Source organism: Osmerus eperlanus, chromosome 19 (genome assembly GCF_963692335.1).
Source record: "Osmerus eperlanus chromosome 19, fOsmEpe2.1, whole genome shotgun sequence".
Lineage (NCBI taxonomy): Eukaryota > Metazoa > Chordata > Actinopteri > Osmeriformes > Osmeridae > Osmerus > Osmerus eperlanus.
Window position 1 is genome coordinate 1,239,680 of NC_085036.1, and position 24,141 is coordinate 1,263,820.

General features: G+C 41.8%; 1 protein-coding gene and 1 long non-coding RNA gene across 6 annotated transcripts in view; one reads left to right on the forward strand and one right to left on the reverse strand.

Annotated features, from left to right (window-relative positions):
• Positions 1-24,141, forward strand: part of clip2 (CAP-GLY domain containing linker protein 2) — an 86,711-nt gene that overhangs the window by 32,971 nt on the left and 29,599 nt on the right. For all 5 annotated transcript variants that reach the window (XM_062485498.1, XM_062485500.1, XM_062485502.1 and 2 more), the window contains 3 exons: positions 11,129-11,253; positions 13,485-13,698; positions 16,296-16,493. In XM_062485498.1, the coding sequence (XP_062341482.1) occupies positions 11,129-11,253; positions 13,485-13,698; positions 16,296-16,493 (537 nt within the window). The remainder of the gene's footprint in view (positions 1-11,128; positions 11,254-13,484; positions 13,699-16,295; positions 16,494-24,141) is intronic.
• LOC134039587 (uncharacterized) lies at positions 21,740-23,795 on the reverse strand. The gene is made up of 2 exons (XR_009932797.1): positions 23,098-23,795; positions 21,740-21,923 (listed from the first exon to the last, which is right to left on the reverse strand). It is a non-coding gene; the product is annotated as an uncharacterized LOC134039587 (long non-coding RNA).

Consider the following 24,141-nt stretch of genomic DNA (forward strand, 5'->3'; position numbering starts at 1 on the left):
ATTGTAAAATGAATACAATTATTCACCATAATTACACACAAAGTTATATCATATATAGAAATATGTAAAAAAAAATGATTCTCACCCTTGAATGGTGCCATTGAGCCTTTCCACCAAGCCATTGGTTTGTGGGCGGTGGAAAGCAATGACAATGCCAAGCGTGGCACACATGTCCAGGTTGATCTTGCAGTGGATATGAACATGAATGTGATACATTTTTTGCCCCAGTGATGTGATGTACAAGAATACAGTGATATCAAATGTCTCAGAACTTGACTTACTTTGTTAACAAATTCTTTGCCCATGGTCAGTAAGAATACGTTTGGCTGCACCATATTTATAAAAGAAGTCCATAATGCACTCTGAAACTTCTTCAGCCCTCTTGGTTTTCGGTTGATATACCTCCATCCATTTTGTAAAATAGTCCACCATGACACACATGTACATGTGTCCTTTGTTGGAGCATTTTAACTTGCCAACGAGGTCCATTCCAACCAGTTCAAATGGCTCAGAAACCTTTAATGCAAACCAAAGAGTAACATTAATAAGACTTCCATGTTAAACAAAATGTTAAATGTAATAAGGTCAGATTCACCTCTATAGGTTTCTAGTGTGTCTTTTCCTTTATAGAGACCCTCTGACAGTCATCACACTGTGCAATCTAACAAAGTAAAAACAATTGTGACATATGAAGCCTTAATATTTTCATAAGATTTACAGATATTTTATGTATTAATAATAATGCACTCACCCATTTAGTGATGTCTGCTTTCATCCCAGGCCAGTAAAAGTGTTGCAGGATAGCATGCATGCTTTTCTCTACTCCACAGTGAGCCCCAATGGCACTGGCATGAAACTCAACAAATGTCGTTGGCTTCCTGTGTAGTTAAAACCACTTTTGCCAGGTGATGCCTTTGTTCATCCCGCATCCTTTGGCACTGGTAATATAACTCCCCGTCTAGGGATTACATTGCATAAATATTGAAATGTCTACGTTTTAAAATTCAGTAACGCAATTGAAACAATGCTGTTGTCTGATTTGCCTTACTTACTTATGAGTTGGTAACTCTCTGCCCTTCGTTTAATAACATACCGCTGCGATTTAGTGGTGTTAGAAGGGTATGTCTGTCTCTCCTTGAAATCCAAAATGTATTTGACTAGCAGAGCGTCCATCACTGCTTGTTTGCTAGGATACAGAGCATCACCTGCCATTGTCCTTATATAGGCCTAAAGTCGTTCTCCTGACAGATGTTGGTGACTTGATTGATTTATGAGAAGCCTTTGTTTAGCAAATTCAGAAGGATATATTACTATATCCCATACCATATAGGCTAAACAAAAGGAGAGACAATGACTGTAAATCATTAAGACCATGCATTCAAACTGGGTCGTGTATTACCACTTTTCTGTGACTCGGTGGTTGCAATTGTGTATTTAGACAATATTTGCAGTTACTAGGGCTGCAACAACGAATCGATAAAAATAGATTATTAAAAGAGTTGGCAACGAATTTCTTTATCGATTCGTTGTGTCGTGCAATTATTACGCCACTCATTAAGTCGCGGAGATGTTTGAGTATTTTTTTAGTTTCGTTGTTTATAAGTTTAGTTGAGCTCGGAGCAGAGCGGAGGTATAGGAAAGACCATCGGAGAGACGTTGTTGTGTAATGTTGTTCTGAAACACATGGAGGCAGAGAAATCAGTACGACCTAAGTCATTCAAGGTGTGGAAGCATTTCATACTAAATAAATCGAAAATGTGTTAATTGACCGAGGTGAAGTTAGTTTCATATTTGACATTCGTCTCACATTCGGAAGACACTACTTTGCAGCGTCGCGTTACGGACCGGGTGAAAATTACCCATACAATTTTGAAAAATGATGACTTTTATAATATTTTTATGAATAGAAAACCTCAAACGGACACCAGAGTATTCTAACAATGTCTGGTATACTTCCACAGTCTTTACTTTTTCAATGAAGTTTCAAATAAAATGATAGAAAATCACTAATCTTTGAAAATAGCTTAATGATCGCAAATCTTAACTTTTTCAAAATTGTGTCAAAAAATCAAAAATATACACCAGATTATTCTAATAATGTCTGGCCTACTTCCACACCCTTTACATTTTCAATTAAGTTTCGAACAAAATTATAAGAAATCTCTGAAAAATGCATGAAATCCTCGCTAATTTGAACAACTTTTCAGAATTGTACTGAAAGTCTCACATCAACACCAGGTTATTCTAATAAAGTCTGGCTTACTTCCACAACCTTTCGATTTTCAATAAAAATTTTAACAAAACTCAAATAAATTGCTCATCTCTGAAAATAGCATTAAATCCACGCTAATCTTAATAACCTTTTCAAAATTGTGTGCCTGTTTGTGCATATTCTGAAGATTTTTGCACTGTGAATTTGCACTGTCAGTTCTGTTTTTGAATAAAGGGTTGGAAATTAATGCTTTTTTGTTTTTTTTTATCCGATTCATCGATTAATCGAAAAAAGAATCGACAGATTAATTGATTACTAAAATAATCGTTAGTTGCAGCCCTACTCGTTACTGTTAAAAAACATTTATCAGTCACAATGTGTAGCTTAGTAGGTAGTTGTGATGAAGTAGTAATCAATTTGTCCGTAGATGCGAGGAAATTAACGTGATAACTATCATCAGTGATTTCCTAAACGCCAAGGTAATCAGTTGGTTCAGATCAGCGCAAGACAAAATGTTACCTGGATGCTGACGTTAGGGCTGAACGATTAATTGCATTTGCGATTAATATAGCGATGGGACAGAACGCGATTTTGTAATTGCAAAGGCTGCGATTTTACTTTGGTCACGTGACACGCGAGAGTAACGCAGTTTGCAGACGAAGGATCAACTTTGCACGCTACACTGTACCTTGACCTGTACGATCATGGCCTCAGGCTCGTCAGAACCTGAGACTACAGTCACTTTGCCAATTGTGCCTTTAAAAAAAAGATGCTGCGCAGTGTCAAGTATTGTGCAAAACCTGTCTGGCTAACGTTGCTACCACACGGGGCAACACCACCAACCTAATTCGGCCCTAAAAAAAACACCATGTACAAACACAAACCATGTACTATGCATAGCTAAAATTCTGAACACCAGTGTGTCAAATAAGCCAAATAACACCCGACAGGATCACTGATCGAAATGTTTCAAAGCCTACTGTAGCCTACTACAAAATTACTCAAGCAGTAAGCGTTCATCACAAAATATATGATACCCCTCGGTGATACACATACAGTAGGATCACTATGGCTGACGGCGCCATACTGTTTCTGTTAGGCTACTGACTGGATCAGAAATGTTCAGACATTGTCTCTTTTTCTTTTAAAGGGATGATTGACTGGGTTTTTTGGGTATTTCACACTGTTCCTTAGGTCTCCGAATAGGGTATGTAACATTGGTTGGGTTGAAAATGGCCCGGGTGCTGTTCTATGCCCCCTGATAGATCCTCTGAAATGTTCCCGGGAAAAAACACTAGCTTTTCTCCTTTTATGGTATGCTCATTAATATTTAGATGAGATGCGCGCTGGTTGGTTGGTTTTCAATGAGTGAAGCTGGGGAGCAAAAACGCAACGCGGCCAACAGCACTCACTGAAACACCGAAGGTGGAGACTTGAAATAAAAACGCGCAAATAAATCTATTGTGTCTACACAACACTGTTTTCAACAGATTGACTAGATATCATTTGAAACTAGAGAGGGTACAATTTCTGGGGAAATTGTAGGGTGTGCTTGCTTGCGTCGGTTGCACAGGGGTCCGTTTTTGAATTACATTTTTACAACTGATATTTCTGTATATGTTATATAAAAATGCATACTTATTATTTATAAAGATTACATAGATTTAAAAGCATATTTTTTTTGCTGCTCATTTACAACTGAAAATACGAGTGAAGTGTAGAATGAAATAGATGTCTTCTCATTTCCCCTGCAAGAGGCAGCCTCATCGTTGAATCAAAACTAATAAATTTGGCAGACCGGTGTAAAAATTGACCTAATCTCTATGACTTAAACGTCATTTTAAGTTTTTCCCTTCTCATGATATTTTCAGGCATTTAGCCTACTCATTGCATTCATTCATTAATAAAGAACCCCCTTTGAAGATTATTCTACGACGTTACCCGGCAGTAGAAGATGGAATCGCGATTCAAACAGTACCATCTGCTAACTGAAAATATGCCCCCAAAACGTAAATAAGCTTGACATTTATTTAGTGGAAAATCGCTCATTTATAAAAAGCTCACTGGTAGCGATCATTGTCAGTAACAACGCAAAATGCGATATAGCCCTGTGTGGAGAAGCTGCCCCGGTAAATTGTACTACTACGGTACAGTACTAGACTACTGCTGTGTTCGTCTTGGTACTGTAGCGATTGCGTTGGTTGAATTGGATTTAACGTTCCGTTGTACGGTTTAAGCTGAAATTAATTATTTTCATGAACAGATTGACAACGTTTAGGCTGTGGCAATGAAGTTCAGGTTAGTAGTTAGATAGACTTTTGAACTAAGTAAGGGGAGTGCCGAACATGTTCTGTCGCCGTTTGACTTCCTAAACAGCTGTGTAAGTTAGATGTTTTTGTTGTGTGTCTCGCGTAAGCTACAGCGTTGCAGTGAGCTACACTGGTTTGAAACCACAGGTAATGGTCATTTCACCAACAAATCGTTTACTAATGTCAGAATAAATCCTACAACGAAAATGTATATGTGAGGAATGTTTATTTTAACGATTGAAAACAGATAACGCTACATCATAGACCACTGTAGTATGTGTTGCCCGGGCAACACAGGCTAATGTCATGATGCTAATACTTCAGTGAAATAGTAGACTACTGTTTCCGAAAGTAGATGTACTTCCTTAATAATATCAGCTTATACTGTACATTACACATCACAATTGTGTGTCATATCACAAAGTAAAATGAGTAAATAGTTATCACCCTGGCCTCTTTGCTTGTGGCGTTTCTGCAGCTGCCTTGCAGTAAAGCTATAGTTAGCCTAGCTATCCCCCAAGTTAACAGATGCGAAACGAATGTTCTGCCAAAGGTAGTCACGCGTGTTTTCGTGACGTTAGTGACGTTAGTAACGTCAGTGACTGTGGCTAGCAAATTAGCCACCGTTAGCTTCACTTTTCGCCACAAAAACTTAACTTCAGCCTAAACCATGCAACGGAACGTAAATTCCAATAGAAGAAACTCAATCGCTACCAAGACGAAACTTTTGACACCTACGTTGTCTATGTAGGCCAAATATTGACTGAGTTTTAGGGGGGCAAAAAGAAATAAAAATAATAATAATAATAACTAGAGAGGGTACAATTTCTGGGGAAATTGTAGGGTGTGCTTGCTTGCGTCGGTTGCACAGGGGTCCGTTTTTGAATGACATTTTTACAACTGATATATCTGTATATTTTATATTAAAATGCATACTTATTATTTATAAACATTACATAGATTTAAAAGCATTTTTTTTGTGCTGCTCATTTACAACTGAAAATACGAGTGAAGTGTAGAATTAAATATGATGTCTTCTCATTTCCCCTGCAAGAGGTAGCCTCATAGCTGAATCAAAACGAATAAATTTGGCAGACCGGTGTAAAAATTGACCTAATCTCTATGACTTAAATGTCCTTTTAAGTTTTCCCTTCTCGTGATATTTTCAGGCATTTAGCCTACTCATATTGCATTCATTCATTAATAAAGAACCCCCTTTGAAGATTATTCTACGACGTTACCGGCAGTAGAAGATGGAATCGCGATTCAAACAGTACCATCTGCTAACTGAAAATATGCCCCCAAAAACGTAAATAAGCTTGACATTTATTTAGTGGAAAATCGCTCATTCATAAAAAGCTCACTGGTAGCGATCATTGTCAGTAACAACGCAAAATGCGATATAGCCCTGTGTGGAGAAGCTGCCCCGGTAAATTCTACTACTACAGTACAGTACTAGACTACTGCTGTGTTTGTCTTGGTAGCGATTGTGTTGGTTGAATTGGATTTAACGTTCCGTTGTACGGTTTAGGCTGAAATTAATTATTTTCATGAACAGATTGACAAAGTTTAGGCTGTGGCAATGAAGTTCAGGTTAGTAGTTAGACTTTTGATTTAAGTAAGGGGAGTGCCGAACATGTTGTGTAGATGTTTTTGTAGTGTCTCGCGTAGGCTACAGCGTTGCAGTGAGCTACACTGGTTTGAAACCACAGGTAATGATAATTTCACCCACAAATCGTTTACTTGTAATGTCATAATAAATCCTACAACGAAAATGTATTTGTGAGGAATGTTTATTTTAAAGATTGAAAACAGATGCATCATAGACCACTGTAGTATGTGTTGCCCGGGCAACAGAGGCTAATGTCATGATGCTAATGCTTCAGTGAAATAGTAGACTACCGTTTCCAAAAGTAGATGTGGGCCCCTTCCTTAATAATATCATCTAATATTGTACATTACATTTCATAATTGTGTTTCACATCACAAAGTAAAATGAGTAAATAGTTATCACCCTGGCATCTTTGCTTGTGGCGTTCCTGCAGCTGCCTTGCAGTAAAGCTATAGTTAGCCTAGCTATCCCCCATGTTAACAGACGTGAAACAAATGTTCTGCTACAGGTAGTCACGTGTGTTTTCGTGACGTTAGTGACGTAGTGACGTTAGTAACGTCAGTGACTATGGCTAGCAAATTAGCCACCGTTAGCTTCACTTTTCACCACAAAAACGCAATTTCTACTTAAACCATGCAACGGAACGTAAATAAAAATACAACCAACGCAATCGCTACCAAGACGAACCTTTTGACACCGCCGTTGTGTATGTAGTCCAAATATTGACTGATCCTTAGGGGGGCGAAAATAAACAATAAATAAATAAATAAATATATATGTGAGAGAACAAAGGTTGTGCTCTCGCCGAAGGCTTGAGCACACCCAATTACAACTTTTGGAGGGGGGGCCAGTAAAAATTGTCTTGGGGCCAGTAAGTTTCAAACCCGGCCAGTGCCAAAAAATGTTAATGTTGAGCCCTGGTTTAACCTTTCAATAGTCCTGTTAAATGTGCCTGAAAACGCCTAAACAACATACCCAAAGTACATTGAAAGCTGTTGTTGAACCATTTGGAGTACATGCATGTAAATGGTCTCTTTTGAAAGGTGACACTGAAGTTATTTCCCCTGTTGTTAGGACCCCTGTAAGTCCTACTGGTGTTGAGTAATAGAAGCTTGAACACAAGGAAACTGAAAGTTTCTATCTCCAACTAGATTTAGTTTTGAAAACAGAGGCCTGAAGAGGCCTAGAGGTGGTAGGTATTAGCTCATTTCAGAGCCAGTCAAAGCCAGTTTGAGAAATTCGTTTAGAGTGAGGGGGGGTGCAGGACGCACAGAACTATGGCTGTAGAGGGGAACATCGATATGAGAATCGATAAGGAATCGAATCGATAAGCAGGAATTGATAAGGAGTCGGAATCGTTAAAATCTTATCAATACGCATCCCTATCCAGGAGGCATCCTTATCAGGAGCCTGAGCCACCTCAACTGGTCCCTCTCGACGCAGAGGAGCAGCGGTTCTACTCTGAGCCCCTCCCGGATGACCGAGCTTCTCACCCTATCTCTAAGGGAGAGCCCGGACACCCTGCGGAGAAGATTTTGGCCGCTTGTATTCGCGATCTCGTTCTTTCGGTCACTACCCACAGTTCGTGACCATAGGTGAGGGTAGGAACGTAGATCGACTGGTAAATAGAGAGCTTCGCCTTTTGACTCAGCTTCTTCTTCACCACAACGGACCGATGCAGAGCCTGCATCACTGCGGACGCCGCACCGATCCGCCTGTCGATCTCACGCTCCATTCTTCCCTCACTCGTGAACAAGACCCCGAGATACTTGAACTCCGCTTGGGTCAAAATCTCCTCCCCGATTGTACTCCACCCTTTTCCGGTCGATAACCATGGCCTCAGATTTGGAGGTGCTGATTCCCATCCCAGCCGCTTCGCATTCGGTTGCAAAAAAACATGTCAACAATCTATAATGACACCGTAACATGCCACAATATTATAACTAATTATATTACGCTATAATTGCGTTTGTCATGCCATGAGCATAATAACGTTCATTACCAAATGGTTAAATCTGCTTCAAAATAACGGAAATAAACTTTTCAAACAACCGTAATGTATGTGTGCAACCATTTGTAAAACTTGCTACAATAAAGGCAGGCAACTGTAGATTATCAAGCCCTTTCTCCTTGTTCTCATTCAGCTCAGGTAAATCAGCGATTTGCTAATGTTCCCTTTTGTGCTCGTCCCCTGTTCGTATCAGGAGTCAGGTAGCTGAGCGGTTAGAGAATCGGGCTTGTAATCAGAAGGTAGCTGGTTCGATTCCTGGCCATGCCAAAATGACGTTCTGCCCTTGGGCAAGGCACTTCACCCTACTTGCCTTGGGGGAATGTCCCTGTACTTACTGTAAGTCGCTCTGGATAAGAGCGTCTGCTAAATTACTAAATTGTATTTTATTTAATCCGCGAGCACGTTTCCAGGCAACTTTTCTTGACGTAAGCAAATAAATGGGGTGCTAGTTTACCCATTTCGGATTGGTTTCAAACTTATTAACAAATTATTCTATGAAAAAGCTAGTAGTATGAGCCAGGTTTGAGAATCGAACCAAAAATATTTGGGGAGATAGTTTTAGATATGTTGACTGGAGTTAATAGAATAAAAACGACCAGACGAGTCGGGTAGCAAATCGGAAATGCAATACCACCTACATCCACCGGGGCCGTTGCCTCAAGCCGAGGGGCGAGGGTCTGGGTCATGCACAGGCATAACTGTTTTAGGGAGACCATGCTGGGCCGCTCACCCTAGAAGCTTCCAAGATGGCGGTGGTCTTCTTGACCATCCGTCACCCTCAGAACCTGCTCAGTGCCTCGCTGTCTGTCTGATCACACCAGCATAGCCATTGCTGACCTAGTTTCAGACTCACAAATGTAGGCCATATCAGCTTTTCCAGTCATGCACGATGACACTTTTGGCAGTGCAATGTTGTCGCCTCTGTGCCTCTACACATCCACCCCACCCCCATTTGCAACACCGGGATTCCTGTCTGATTGTACCCTTTAATGGGACTTCCTTTCCCGTCACTTCTGGAGGTATGCTCAACAACAACAATAAAATTGCCCAAAAGGACAATATTGCCTTTGGAACTACTGTAGTGTTTTTCAGAGGACAACCCTGAAATGGAAGGAGTTTAGAAGGAAGTATTTTAAAGGGGTCATTGACTGCAAAACCGAATTTACCTTGTCAAAGTTGAATAACAACAGTTCAGTGGGTAAAATGGACATACAGTGAACCTGCGCGCTGCTCTGTGTATTTCCACGGAATGACAAAGAAGAACGTTTTTCAAGGATATAGAAAATGCACTATGGTCGTAAATGCAGTGTTCCAGGCTATACTGGGAATGCTGACACTTCAGTCTTCCCAAGGAACCAAACACTCGACGGGCTGTGATGTTTGTCTATGAAGATCCTATGAAAACCTTGGACAATGTAAAGCAGGATTTGCTATGAAGCTGTTCCTGTTCCGACCTCATGTTCATCACAACCGCAAGCTGTTGTATGATGTTGTCGCTAACAGTTAATAGCCATGCTAACGTATCCTGCCTGCATCTAGCATGCATAGGTAGAATGTGTGATAATTTAGTTGATTGGCAATGGGGCTAACGTTATTTCATGTTCCTGACTGTTTCATTCAAATAAATAACCTGTGTTGTCATGTAAATCTACAAGTCACGATGCATGTTTGTCCAGATCTATTTTTCAGCAAGATAGCTAGAGCTAACTGAATCACGATAGTGTGGTTGCTAAGCTGTAGCCTAACATTACCCACCTAAATCAATCCTGTTTGCTTCGACAACAGAAGTGGAAACAACTAACGTTATCATTTCAAATGATATCTAGTCAATCTGTTGAAAACAGTGTTGTGTAGACACAATAGATTTATTTGTACGTTTTTATTTCAAGTCTCCACCTTCGATGTTTCAGTGAGTGCTGTTGGCCGTGTTGCGTCTTTGCTCTGCAGCTTCACCTGTTGTAAACCAACCAATCAGCGTGCAGCTCATCTATATATTCATGAGCATACCATAAAAGAGAGAAAACCTCTCGCTTTATTCCAGGGCTATTTCACAGGGGGCATTAGGGCGCATAGAACAGCACTTGGGCCATTTTCAGCCCAACCAGCTACATACCCTATTCGGAGACCTTAAGGAGCAGTGTGAAATACCCTATAAAGCCGTGCAAAAATGGCGTTGTGTCCTTGGGCAAGGCACTTCACCCTACTTGTCTCGGGGGAATGTCCCTGTACTTACTCTGTCGCTCTGGATAAGAGCGTCTACTAAATGACTAAATGTAAATGTAATATACTTATAATATTACTTAACATATCCTTGACACAAATCACATGTGCCTCACATGACAGTTTAATGAATAGCATATTACATATTAACACTGCATGTAAACATGTTTCTGCTTGCATTGGTTTCCTGAGAGGCTTTTACAAAGCATTCAGTAGGAAGTGCTAAGTGGTCTGACTTATGAGGTCTGTGTGAAATGCCTAATGGGCAAGCAACATCAATTTTGATACGGTTTTGTAACCAAGATGCTAGGCATCTCTAGGATTTGTTTGTTCGGCTAGGACTTATGAAATACTCATGTAGCAGAGAGTTAAAGGCGTGGAAAAAATGTAAGTGTTTGACCAATCCAAGTAGCTGTATCTTAATGAGTACATATCACTTTGTCACTTTGTAGGGAGTCAAATGGCTGAGTGGTTAGGGAAGCAGGCTAGTAATCAGAAGGTTGCTAGTTCGATTCCCGGCTATGCCAACCAAATGACGTTGTGTCCTTGGGCAAGGCACTTCACCCTACTTGTCTCGGGGGAATGTCCCTGTACTTACTCTAAGTCGCTCTGGATAAGAGCGTCTACTAAATGACTAAATGTAAATGTAATATACTGTGTATAATTGTATAGATATTTTCATACAATACTGTAACTTTTGACATGATTGTTGACATAATTACTGCTATTCTGTAGTTGTTAATTATGCTCTTTTGTCTTGTCAGGTGGGGGGCACTAAGACGGGGGTGGTGCGCTATGTGGGGGAGACTGACTTTGCCAAGGGCGAATGGTGCGGTGTGGAGCTGGACGAACCGCTGGGGAAGAATGATGGAGCAGTAGCTGGAACCAGGTACACACACCATCTGTCATTCTGCTTGTCTGGCTGGCTGTCTTACTCTCACCCTCTTATCTTTTTGTCCCCCCCACACACCAGGCACACAGCTTTCTCTTTCTCTCTTTTTGCAGTTTTTTGTTTTGCCTCAGAAATTGATCATGTGTGGTTTTGTGTCAGTCCAAATAGGATCATTATATCAGGGCAGCTTTTCCACAGCCAGTGGAATGTTTATTTTAGATCAAAATCACCCCTTCACTCTTTGATAAGCCAGACCCACTGTTTTACGCATTCAGTAGAATCTTTTTTCAACATAGATGGAAAACAAATGGCTTGGTGGACCGCAGATACCTTTGTCCACCTCACTAAAAACCAGAGTAGAGATATAGTCCACGTCTACATTTCTTCATAAAACAATAGTGGCCCTTCGCACTAACCAGAATGCAACCTCCACTGTGCTCAAAACAATCATATTTTATTTATCAAAGTATGACTTGAGAGATTCGTTTTTGCATGGAAAATACTCAAGATGCAACTGCAAACCACTTAGCCAGTAGCTTTCTCGACGTGGATGTTTGACAGCAATATAGCGAGGAACATATCCTTGACACAAATCACATGTGCCTCACATGACAGTTTAATGAATAGCATATTACATATTAACACTGCATGTAAACATGTTTCTGCTTGCATTGGTTTCCTGAGAGGCTTTTACAAAGCATTCAGTAGGAAGTGCTAAGTGGTCTGACTTATGAGGTCTGTGTGAAATGCCTAATGGGCAAGCAACATCAATTTTGATACGGTTTTGTAACCAAGATGCTAGGCATCTCTAGGATTTGTTTGTTCGGCTAGGACTTATGAAATACTCATGTAGCAGAGAGTTAAAGGCGTGGAAAAAATGTAAGTGTGACCAATCCAAGTAGCTGTATCTTAATGAGCACATATCACTTTGTCACTTTGTAGGGAGTCAAATGGCTGAGTGGTTAGGGAAGCAGGCTGAGTGGTTAGGGAAGCAGGGAAGCAGGCTAGTAATCAGAAGGTTGCTAGTTCGATTCCTGGCTATGCAAACCAAATGACGTTGTGTCCTTGGGCAAGGCACTTCACTCTACTTGCCTCGGGGAGAATGTCCCTGTACTTACTGTAAGTCGCTCTGGATAAGAGCGTCTGCTAAATGACTAAATATGTCCCCTCCTCACCTTATCTTGAACTCAGATGCCAAGAGGAGTTCATCAAAAATCAATAATCATGAACATTAAAGGTCCCATGACATGAAAATGTCACTTTAGGAGGTTATTTAACATTAATATGAGTTCCCCTAGCCTGCCTTTGGTCCCCCAGTGGCTAGACATTTTGATAGGTGTAAACCAAGCCCTGGGTATTTGTATTGTGATGTCACAATAGGGAAGGTTACCTGCCCTTTCTCTGCTTTGCCCGCACAGAGAATTTGGCCCACCAATGAAAAAATGAGCTACGACCGTGCGAGCGCGACATTGGTTTTTCTTCGAGACATCATGGCTTGCAAACAACCGAAGCATGGCAGGTAGCCCCACCTCTCTTTTCCTCATAGCATTTAAAGCTACAGACACAGAAACGGCACGTCCTGAGGAAAGCTCATTGTCGGACTGCTCGTCCATCCATCCATCCATCATCTGCCGCTTTTCCGGGGGTCGGGTCGCGGGGGCAGCAACCTAAGCAGGGAGGCCCAGACTTCCCTCTCCCCGGCCACTTCCACCAGCTCTTCCTGGGGGACCCCGAGGCGTTCCCAGGCCAGCCGAGAGACATAGTCCCTCCAGCGTGTCCTGGGTCTTCCCCGGGGCCTCTTCCCAGTGGGACGTGCCCAGAACACCTCACCAGGGAGGCGTCCAGGAGGCATCCTTATCAGATGCCCGAGCCACCTCAACTGGCCCCTCTCGACGCAGAGGAGCAGCGGTTCTACTCTGAGCCCCTCCCGGATGACCGAGCTTCTCACCCTATCTCTAAGGGAGAGCCCGGACACCCTGCGGAGATAAACTCATTTCGGCCGCTTGTATTCGCGATCCGCGGACTGCTCGTAGTGGCTGTAATTCTGCACCAAGGCTGAACTTCGGGAAAGAGACTTCAGATACAGTATTAGGGGACCACTGAGGCCTATATAAAAGCATCCAAAAACAGCATGTCATGGGATCTTTTAGTCCTAGGAGACAAGGACAAGGAGCCGTTCTAGCCTTGACATGACATCCTCAAACCTCTCTCATTCTCCACTCCACCAGGTATTTCCAGTGCCCACTGAAGTTTGGTCTTTTCGCGCCCATCCACAAGGTTATCCGTATAGGCTTTCCCTCCACCAGCCCGGCCAAGGCCAAGAAGAGTAAGCGCATGGCCATGGGCGTGTCCTCGCTGGCCCATAGCCCCAGCTCCTCCTCTATCAGCTCCGTCAGCTCTGTGGCCTCCTCTGTGGGCGGCCGACCCAGCCGCACTGGACTGGTGAGACACACACATACACACAAACGCACATACAAACTTTTACAGAAACAGACACATCTGTCACACTTTATATCCAGGTGCTTGTAATAAGCCTTAATACATTTTATATATGTGTTACACATATTTATATATAATAAGCATCTTATCAGGGTCTTATTACCTACTAATGATTATCTCATCTTACAATAACACTAACCCTAGCCCTAACCCTTACTAATATTATTAACACTTCTCCAGGGTTTTTCCTGAATAGAGAAAATGTGGGTGCGCTCTTAACAGTATAAATTAATGTCGTAGTAAGTTGAATAGTTTTTTAATGTAAATATGTATACGGATATTTAATTAGACGACCAGTCATTAAACCTAGCATTAGTTGGACAATGTGCAGCTAAATTGCAGCCGCTAAGCATCATACTAAGCGTTCACAACTTTACATGTTTTTTAATGTTGGTGTATTCGCCATGCTAAACTAAACATGAGCTGGACACACTGGATAGATCTCAAATGTTGGCTGGGAAAGTTAAGCGCATAAATTAAAAAGATATGGATCTTTCAGTCTAGAGTGTATTATTTACTGCAGCTTTCATTTCGAATGAAAACCACTAACTATATTGAGAGATTTCGCGGCAGTTCCCTGCCATTTAGCTGCACATTGTCCAACTAATGCTAGGTTTAATGACTGGTCGTCTAATTAAATATCCGAATACATATTTACATTAAAAAACTATTCAACTTACTACGACTCTTATCCATTAATTTATACTGTTAAGAGTGTGCTAACCGAATAATCTTTAAATGTTGCATTAAAGATACATGCCCATGGATATTTTGAACTAACCAAATGACTCGCCATTGAAATCATCAGCATTCTAGTTTTGTTCTTATTCGCTGACGTTCTTTGTGTGATAGACAGACGAAAATGTCCAATGATACTAGACACAGAAATGGCTATATTTGATTGGCTTAGATGGTTTTGGGAGCATTGTTCCCGCCTTCTTCTACGGAGACACAAAACCTTTTTTTACAAGTACACAAATCTTTTTTGCAAGTTACAAATCTGTTTTGCAAGTACACAAATCTTGCCTTCTTCTACGGAGACACAAAACGTTTTTTTGCAAGTACACGAATCATTTTCTACAGAGACACAAATCTTTTTTGCAAGTTACAAATCGTTTTTACAGAGCTCGCTCTCCTGGCACTAATTTCACGCCATAGTAGCCAGTAAACTGTCGTTCCGTTGCGAGGGCCAGCTTGACGTGCACAAATACACCTGTACAAATGCAAATGAAATTTCCACTCAAAATGCTGACAAAAGTTTGATAAACGATTTCCAACGCTGCCTCCATTGGTATTCTTAACCTGGAATGATAATACATAGTGTAGGCACGAAGAAAATAAAAGGAAATTGCAAAACACCTGGGAATAAATACATTGGTTAGAAAATATATATAAAGTTATATGTGCTCGCTAATACTTCTATTGGAGCCGTCATCGCAATTAATCACTTGTACATGGCCTTGTCAGATCCTTCTACCAGGGGGGCAACAAAAAGCGGAGGGTGAAATGTTCACAAGCTGGATGTGACCTCTGCAATTGACTGCCTCCCCTTAGCTTAGTTTGTATAATAAAAATGAAAAGTAATAATAGATCAACTTGAATTTCATAGTTTGTGTGTTCCATTTCTGACCACTGGTTAGTTCTAGATTCTATTGATAGACATTTCAGTAGTTTGCATATATATGTAAAGAGGTAGACCTTGATAATCTTTGAACCATACATGATAGCACCATGGGGCTTGGACTATTAGCCTATCTATTTTAATCTAAAGTGGAAGAAAAATGATTTCCTCAAGCATAGCCTCCATTATTTATGAAATGGTAAAAAAATAAAATAAATACATAGATGTCTGCTAATAAGGTGACACGGTAACACACATATTTTTTCAAAAAAAAATCTTAGCACCGAAGACCCATTTTGACCCAGGAAAAACCCTGTTCTAGTCTAATTAACACATACTAAAGTTAATTAGCATCTTATAACAGACTGATTACCTGTTAATTAATTCTTATTAGCCTGTTAACTAAGCACCTGGATCTAAAGTGTCACCAACAAATCCATTCACACACAGTGAAAAAGACTGACAGATCTTATTGTCATAGCCTACAATATTATACTGTACACATCATCTTATTGACACAAAGATGTGTATACATCATTTTTGTCAAGCTTATTCTATTTATGTCAGCTATTTTATGTCTATTTAGCATGCATGTTCTCTGTTTCCAATTCTGCAAGAGATATTGACTCAACTGGAGTAGTATCGTATAGAAGAACAATATTCTGCGTAGAATTTTAGATGCACGAACCTTGACAGTCATGCTGAGGATAGGAAAGATGAAAATCTCTTCTATTTAATCACTCAAATTCCCTCTCTCCTCCATTCCTTTCCTCATCCTCACCCTCTACTCTCATTCATCCACTCTTCCTCCCAACCCTACTCTTTCTTCACGGTCTCTTACCCCCCCTCATCCTCCTTTTAACTTCTCCCCTTTGTCCTCTGGTCTCTCCTTCCTCCACCTCTCCTTTTCCCCCTGTAGTTGACAGAGACGTCGTCGCGCTACGCCCGTAAGATCTCGGGAACCACAGCGCTGCAGGAGGCCCTGAAGGAGAAGCAGCAACACATCGAGCAGCTGCTGGCCGAGAGAGACTTGGAGAGGGCCGAGGTGGCCAAGGCCACCAGCCACATCTGTGAGGTGGAGAAGGAGCTCGGCGCTCTCAAGGCCCAGCACCTGCAGGTACTCAAGAAAGCGAAGGGGAACGGACACACGGAGACGCAGGGAGTCAGGAATTTAGTGCAGAAGGAACGTTCCTCTGGATGTTGAAAGAGTGAAATTACCCTGAGGGTTGAACACTTAGAGGTGGACGACAAGGAAAAGAGGATACATCTGTCAATTTGTGTTAAATCCCGGTCCAACGATATAGAAGTCTGCAAGTACTTTTGTTGGAATGGAATTTGAGACTTTGTGAGTTTGTGCAAGGTTTGGTATTAGTGTTTGTTTGTGCAAGGTTTTTGGAGCATGCTCATAAGGCTGTAGCTTTCTAAACACACACACTTGGATCTACTGGTTACCCAATTTATTTATTCCTGCTTTAAAAAAAATTGACTTATTTCCCACGCTCTATCCCAGTTGTTTTTTTAATTAAATGTAAACCGTAGGTGTGTCACAACAAGTGTTGTTGAACAAAACATATCTCTAAAAAGGATAATCAGTCTGCTGATAGTTTCAAGGAACAGCATTGAAAACTCTGCTTTGGGTTGGTTCAGGCAGGAGGACTCAGTAGTGTTGTTACTTGATACTTTATTCCACACGATACAATACATTATTGTAATATGATTTGGCATATGGTTGTGCTCGCAGCGGTTCCCTGCCCAACTGAGACACTGTCTCCTGAGACACGTCTCGACATCCGGGCAGAGAGCAGCAAACGCATTCCCCAACACAAACCACATGCCAGATGAGACAAATGTACTAGACTGCTGCGTGTATGTGGAGCCCATAAAGGTGCCAGGAAATGTGACTGATATGAGTGTTGTGTTGCCATACTTCCCCTAACAGGTGTGCTCAGCAGACGCGTACCAAGCTGTATCTGTGTGTGTGTGAGTGGCGCGAGTGAGTGAGAGTTGCTATGCTAACTGAAGTAAATATGGCTCAGAGCAGACAGTGCCCCTAAGCTTTATCTAGCCATGTTTATCCTACACAAGCGTAGCTCAGAGCAGACAGTGCTCCTAAGCTTTATCTAGCCATGTTTACCCTATACAAGTGTAGCTCAGAGCAGACAGTGCTCCTAAGCTTTATCTGTTGTGAACAAGCATCGTGTTGCACATGTTTGACCTAATAAAGTGTAGCTCAGAGCAGACAGTGCTCCAAAGCTTTATCTAGTCATGCATAACCTACGCGAGTGTAGCTCAGAGCAGACAGTGCTCCTAAGCTTTATCTAGCCATGGTTAACCTTCACGAGTGTAGCTCAGAGCAGACAGTGCCCCTAAGCTTTATCTAGCCATGGTTACCCTACATGAGTGTGACTCAGAGCAGACAGTGCTCCTAAACCTTATCTATCATGAATGAGTGACCGTGAGCTGCATAGAGCTGTGTGTCCCCGTGCCACCGCACCGCATGGAGGTGCAGTCCTGTATGTGAATAAGTGTCTGCAGCCATGCATAATCTAGATGAGTGTAGCTCGGCGCAGACAGTGCCCCTAAGCTTTATTTATTGATATGGTACGTGGGATGTGTTTACCACGGAGGCACTGCCTCTACTTTCACGGAGGCACTGCCTCTACTTTCACTGAGGCACTGCCTCTACTTTCACGGAGGCACTGCCTCTACTTTCACTGAGGCCCTGGATTCCAAACTGAGGCACCACCTCTACTTCATTGAGGCACTGCCTCTGCTTCCCAACTGAGGCCCTCGATTCCTAACTGAGGCACTGCCTCGACATCCCAACTGAGGCGTTGCCTCGACAGCCCAACTGAGGCGTTACGCCGATTCCCAACTGAGGCGTTACGCCGATTCCCAACTGAGGAGTTACGCCGATTCCCAACTGAGGTGTTTCCTCGACATCCCAACTGAGGCACTGCCTCGACATGCCAACTGAGGCACGGCCTCGACATCCTACGTTGACGGTGACTGAGTCACCTACGATCCACGACGACCTGACGAAACATTAGACCACTTGAGACGCCAACGTTGTTTAGGGTCCGGACCACAGCGCCGGCCAGGATTCCAAGCCTCCCGGTGAACCGTTATGTAATCATGCTTCCCCGGCATCGGTGACGAACAGGGGCTCGCTCATTGCGGTCGATGAATGGCATGTAGCGGAGGTAGTGCACCATGTAAAAGAGGGGACAGAAAGCGGAATTAATCTGCCATGTAACAAGAGTACCACACCAGCTTTCACGCTATTACTATGATTAAGTACCCCTGTGTACATGCGTATGTGGCTATGGTTAAGTCGCCAGGGTGAGATTTGGCAAGGAATGTGCTGACCGACACGTGACGTCAGCTATGTTGTTACTAACCCTAACCCAAAACACTTGCACGTCCAGCTTGTAGACGTCTCACTACCTGATATCAAATTCCACAGATCAATAATAATCAACCAGGATCTACCCTGGTTGATTATATTCACTGTGCCTCATTATCACAAGACGCAATGATCCTCTTCCTGCACCATATTTACCCCACGACAGAGAGCTACAATGATAGGAAACACGTTCACATTCAAGTCTTTATTGTCAATGCACAACCACCACAAGGCCAGCCTGGCCCTGGATTCCCTAGGGCAAGACCACGCAAAGCTATACCTGCATAACATAACGTATCAGTACTCTGATAGCTTGATTTAGAATACTTAATACACACTACAGTACACAAACCTCTAATACGCATATTACCTATACTACCTAATACCTATACTACCCTAGACAATGGGGTACAATTAGTGGGATACAGTTCTAACAGTGCTGTGACTTTGCAATTGCCCGCCGAAATTGAGTCCAACGAGTCACGACTCAATAACCCTCATTGCGTCAACCCCCCAACACTATGTACGAAGCCAGGGGCTAGAGTTGCCCCACGCTATTAGAGAAATGACTAACCGTTCCAACGCCCGCGAGCACGCCCCAGACGCAAATCGAGCACGACAAATGATGAAACGCCGGTGCGAGGACGGAAAATCGATCACTAAAATTGTCCGGCAGGTGAAGCACAAATGCAACCCGCACCCGTCCGCCTGACACACAGGACTCGGACAAAATGCGAAATGCGCGCCGGCTACGAAACCAAAGCCAAAGAGCAAGAAAACATTCGCGACCGCCTAGCGACACGTCGGCCTCCTGAGAGCACATAGCCGTTAGCACACACGAGTGACACTGAGCAGACATTTTGACCCAGCCATAATCCTTTATATATAGCCTACACATTTCATTCAGCAGACGCTTTTACCCAAGCGACTTCCAAGAGAGCTTAAGTGCATGGTCAATAACCATAACCAACGAGACCGCCCCAAAACAAATGAAGCATACACCGCGAAAGCAAATAGTGCCAATGGGAAGAACCAGAAGAGCACGCCGTTAACAAGGTGCAATAGAACAACATGAACCTCAAAGTGCAAGAGTGTACCTGTAGAAAGCAAGAAACAATAACAAGTCACACGCATCCATTGAGGTAGATCACAAAACATCGTTCGGGATGCCAGCGCGGGGGTTTAGAGAGACGACCACGGCAAAGGCGTTGAAAGGACGTTTAACATTCACGTTATAAAGACCTCGGATGATGGAGCAGCACCGACTGCAAACGTGACTTAATTTACAATCAGGAACGTGCATTCACGTATGCTTACCCCTCAGCGAAATACATACACAGACGACAGCAGTGTATGTGTATTTATTTGTTTATTTCAAGACAGGGACAGCGCACAATAAAACATTAATCTTGTACAACAAGAGAATATGCATTGTGCCAGGTTCTAGCAGATTACTATTTTCCACCTGTAGTCCCTGGGCAAGTTGATGGAATGGTACATAGAAAAATGTGTATAGAAAAATCAAATTATTAATCAATCAATTATTAAGTCGAATAACAGAACAAGGCCAATAATGATAAACAGACAATGTATAAAATAGATAAATAAAAACATGGAAGCAGATTCAACAAGACAGGTCAAGCTGCCCCCAACACACACACACACACAAACACTGTCACAAATTCAACAATTCATAAATGTGTACACTCTTGTCTTGACTGTAGCCAATACTTTGCAAGATGTGAGAAGGCATGGCGAGTTCTACATGAAATAATGTCTGTTGGCAGAGTATTCCATTGAGTCATGGCAGTGCAAGAAAATTCCAACTTCCCAAATGCAGTTTTGCGTCGGGGTATACTACATTCACCCCTTGTAACATATCTTGTTGTTCTTGATGACTTCTCAGAGCAGAGTACAACATATTATTTCAAGGGGGGAGCTGCAGCATTGTGAATATTTAAGTAAGCAGACATGTGAGTGCTTTATCAGATTCTCAAAGTAAAAAAATTCATATTTATTGAGTATATGACAATGATGATAGCGCTGTGGCTTTTTATCATGGATTTTGAGGGCACTTTTGTATAATGATTCAAGTGGTTTTAGAACTGTTTTGTTTGACTGGGACCAGCTTGTAATACAATATAAAAAATGTGGTATAATCATAGCATTCAGATACATACTGGAAGCCTCAACTGTTAGTGAATTCCTTATGTATCTGAAGTTAGCCAAGTTAAATTTCAGTGTGTTTTTCAGTTTTTTAACATGGTATTTAAAGCTAAGAGTTCGGTCAAGGGTAACGCCCAAGTACTTGAATTTATCGACATTGTTGAGTGTTTGCCCATTTACTGAGACGTCGGGGCATTCTTTCAGTGTGAGCCTGTTGGTGAAAAACATGGTTACAGTTTAAAGTTTAGGGTAAGGCAAGAGTTGTATAGCCAGAAAGCAACCTTTTGCATTGCCTTTGTTAATGTCTTGGCAACCTCTATAGTGCTCTTACCATGAGTGTATATGACAGTGTCGTCTGCATACATTATTACACTGACATCATCACACGTGGAAGGCAGGTCATTTATATAGATGCTAAAAAGTAATGGCCCCAAGATTGATCCTTGCGGTACACCCAGTGTGCAGGCTTTAAGTGGAGAGAGTGTATTGCTTACACACACACACTGGTGACGGTCACTCAGGTATTATTTGATCCAGTTTTGAGTGTGTGATGAAAGATTTATAATTACCAAGTTTGTGCAACAGTTTGTTATGATTGACAGTATCAAAGGCCTTGCGCAGGTCTAGAAAGACAGCACCAACCACTCCTCCTTGGTATAAGTTGGTTTTAATTTCCTCAAGGAAGTAGCAGCAGGCCGTGTCAGTGGAGTGTTTTTTCTTGAATCCAAACTGCAGAGGGTGTAAAAGTGCCTTGGATTCAAGGTTGGCAATGAGTTGTTCTGCCACTACCATTTCCAAGACCTTTGAGGCTGCTGGGAGTATACTAATGGGGCGGTAGTTACTGACCTCCTGATTGTCACCAGATTTATGAACTGGAGTTACTATAGCTGTTTTAAAAGTACTGGGAAAGATGCCCTCATTTATAGATTTGTTTATTATTGTCGTAAGTGATGAAGAGACAGACTCTTTATGTAGCTTTAAAGGTGACATGACATGAAAACTTCACTTTAGGAGGTTATTTAACATTAATATGAGTTCCCCTAGCCTGCCTTTGGTCCCCCAGTGGCTAGAATTTTCGATAGGTGTAAACCATGCCCTGGGTGTTCTTCTCCGCCTTCGAGAAAATGAAGGCTCAATTGCTCTGTTTGAAAATCTCCTCCATGTGACATCACAAGGAGGAAGGTTACCTCCCCTCTCTCTGCTTTGCCCGCCCAGAGAATCTGGCCCACCCATAAGAAACTGAGCTAGACCGTGCAAGTGTTTTTATCCTTGAGAGACATCATGGCTTGCAAACGAACGAAGCATTACATTTCCTCAGTTTGGATGTACAAAGGAAAACAAAAATCTTTTTACAGTTCCTTCATCCGAGCCTCTGAAGACCCAGTGTCTTAATTTTATTTTCTCTTGAAATGCGCCTACACAACTTCTGTTGTAGGCGCATTTGTTTTGTATGTCTGCGCCAAACACTTCAGCCACGACTGTTTCCTCAACTTGAGCTAATACAAAACTGGCCTTGCTGAAATTAAATTCTGGATCAGTACTAACTCTCCTTCGTCCAGCTACTAACCTCGGACAAGTAAGTTAACTAACGCTATATCATTTTGTAGCTTTACTGTATATGGTTACCTAGCTTGCTACCCTTAGAATGTGGCTGTAACATTAGCTCTGCAGCTAACAGCTGAGTTACTGTCGCTAATGTAAAGGTAGCATCAAGTATGTGTGTGAATACACATGCTGTAACGTGAGTGTTGTGCACTTCTTTGTTATTTGGATAACCGTTCTGCTGTTGGTGTTATGGCGCGCGCGATATCCGCCTTTCCCCTCATTGAAATGACTGAGTGTGTACCTCTGCAAACCAGGTTTATCAGATGAGAATGGGCAAATTCGAGGCATCTTACAGCAACGGGCTACAGCCGTTGCGATACATCCATTGTAAACATCAGCGCATGGTGCCGCCCCTCCGCTCCTCATTAGCATTTAAAGCTACAGACACTAAAACAGCGCGTTCTGAGGAAAGTTGTTTGTGGGACTGCTAGTAGTGGCTGTAATTCTGCACCAAGGCTGAATTTCGGTAAAGAGACTTCTGATACAGTATTAGGGGACCACTAAGGCCTATATAAAAGCATCCAAAAACAGCATGTCATGTCACCTTTAAAAATGCTGTGTCCAGGCAGTGTATATCCTTGGCCTTGCTGTTTGACAAGTTTGATAAAATTGTATCCACTTTAGCCTCATTTATTGTGTTCAGGTCAAATACAGGCCCTCCACAAGTAAATGGTTGCGGAGGGTCTATTGCCGGAAATGTCTGACTAAGTTGCTGCACAGAATTTAAAAAATAATCATTAAAATGAATAAAAATAGCATGGCTATCATTTAGGATAGAGCCATGAGCGGAATGCTCTCATGTGTGTGTTTTTCCTTAAAGTAATTTATCAATGCTATTCGATAATTTTTTACTGTTCCCTTTGGCATCCCTGATAAGATTCAGAAAAAAAGTTGCCCTGGCCTTTCTAAGTTGCTGTGTAGCCCTGTTTCTTAAACTTAGATGAACTTCTAATCTAAAAATTAGATGATCAGTGCTTAATCCTGACTTTAAAAACTTTTTAAGAGCAGTATCTTTCTTTTTCATTATGTCCCATAGATGGCTATCAAACCAAGGCAGGTTGCGTTTTGCATTTTGTTTCTTAAACCTTGTTTTTGTATATCTCAACACAATATAGCCTTAAAAGCCATCATTAGATCGTTGCTTGCTTGTTCACAGGATTTGTTATCAGAAATGTCTGTCCATCTTGTTTCCTTTATTTATTTTCCAGTGACTGCCAAGTCTTGCTTTGAGATGAAAGATATATTGGGATTTTTTTTTCGTTGTATGTTGATTCCTATAACGTGATTTGGTCAGCTTTCTAGCGGCCAGTGTAAGATTATGATCTAACAGACCAGTGATCAGGTTTTAGGTTTTGGTGATCCTGTCTGGTTTATTTGTAAAGATGAGGTCTAGTAGTGTTTGAGAAGATTTTGTTATTCTTGTGGGTTTACTTATCATTTGTGTCATCTGAAACATTTTGATAATGTCCTTGAGCTTTTTCCTACGTGTTTTATCAAGCCAGTTTAAATTAAAATCTCCCATAAGTATCACTTCACTCCCTGCATCCTGTTTAAGGACATCAGCTAAAAAATCAAAAAAGTCATTTGT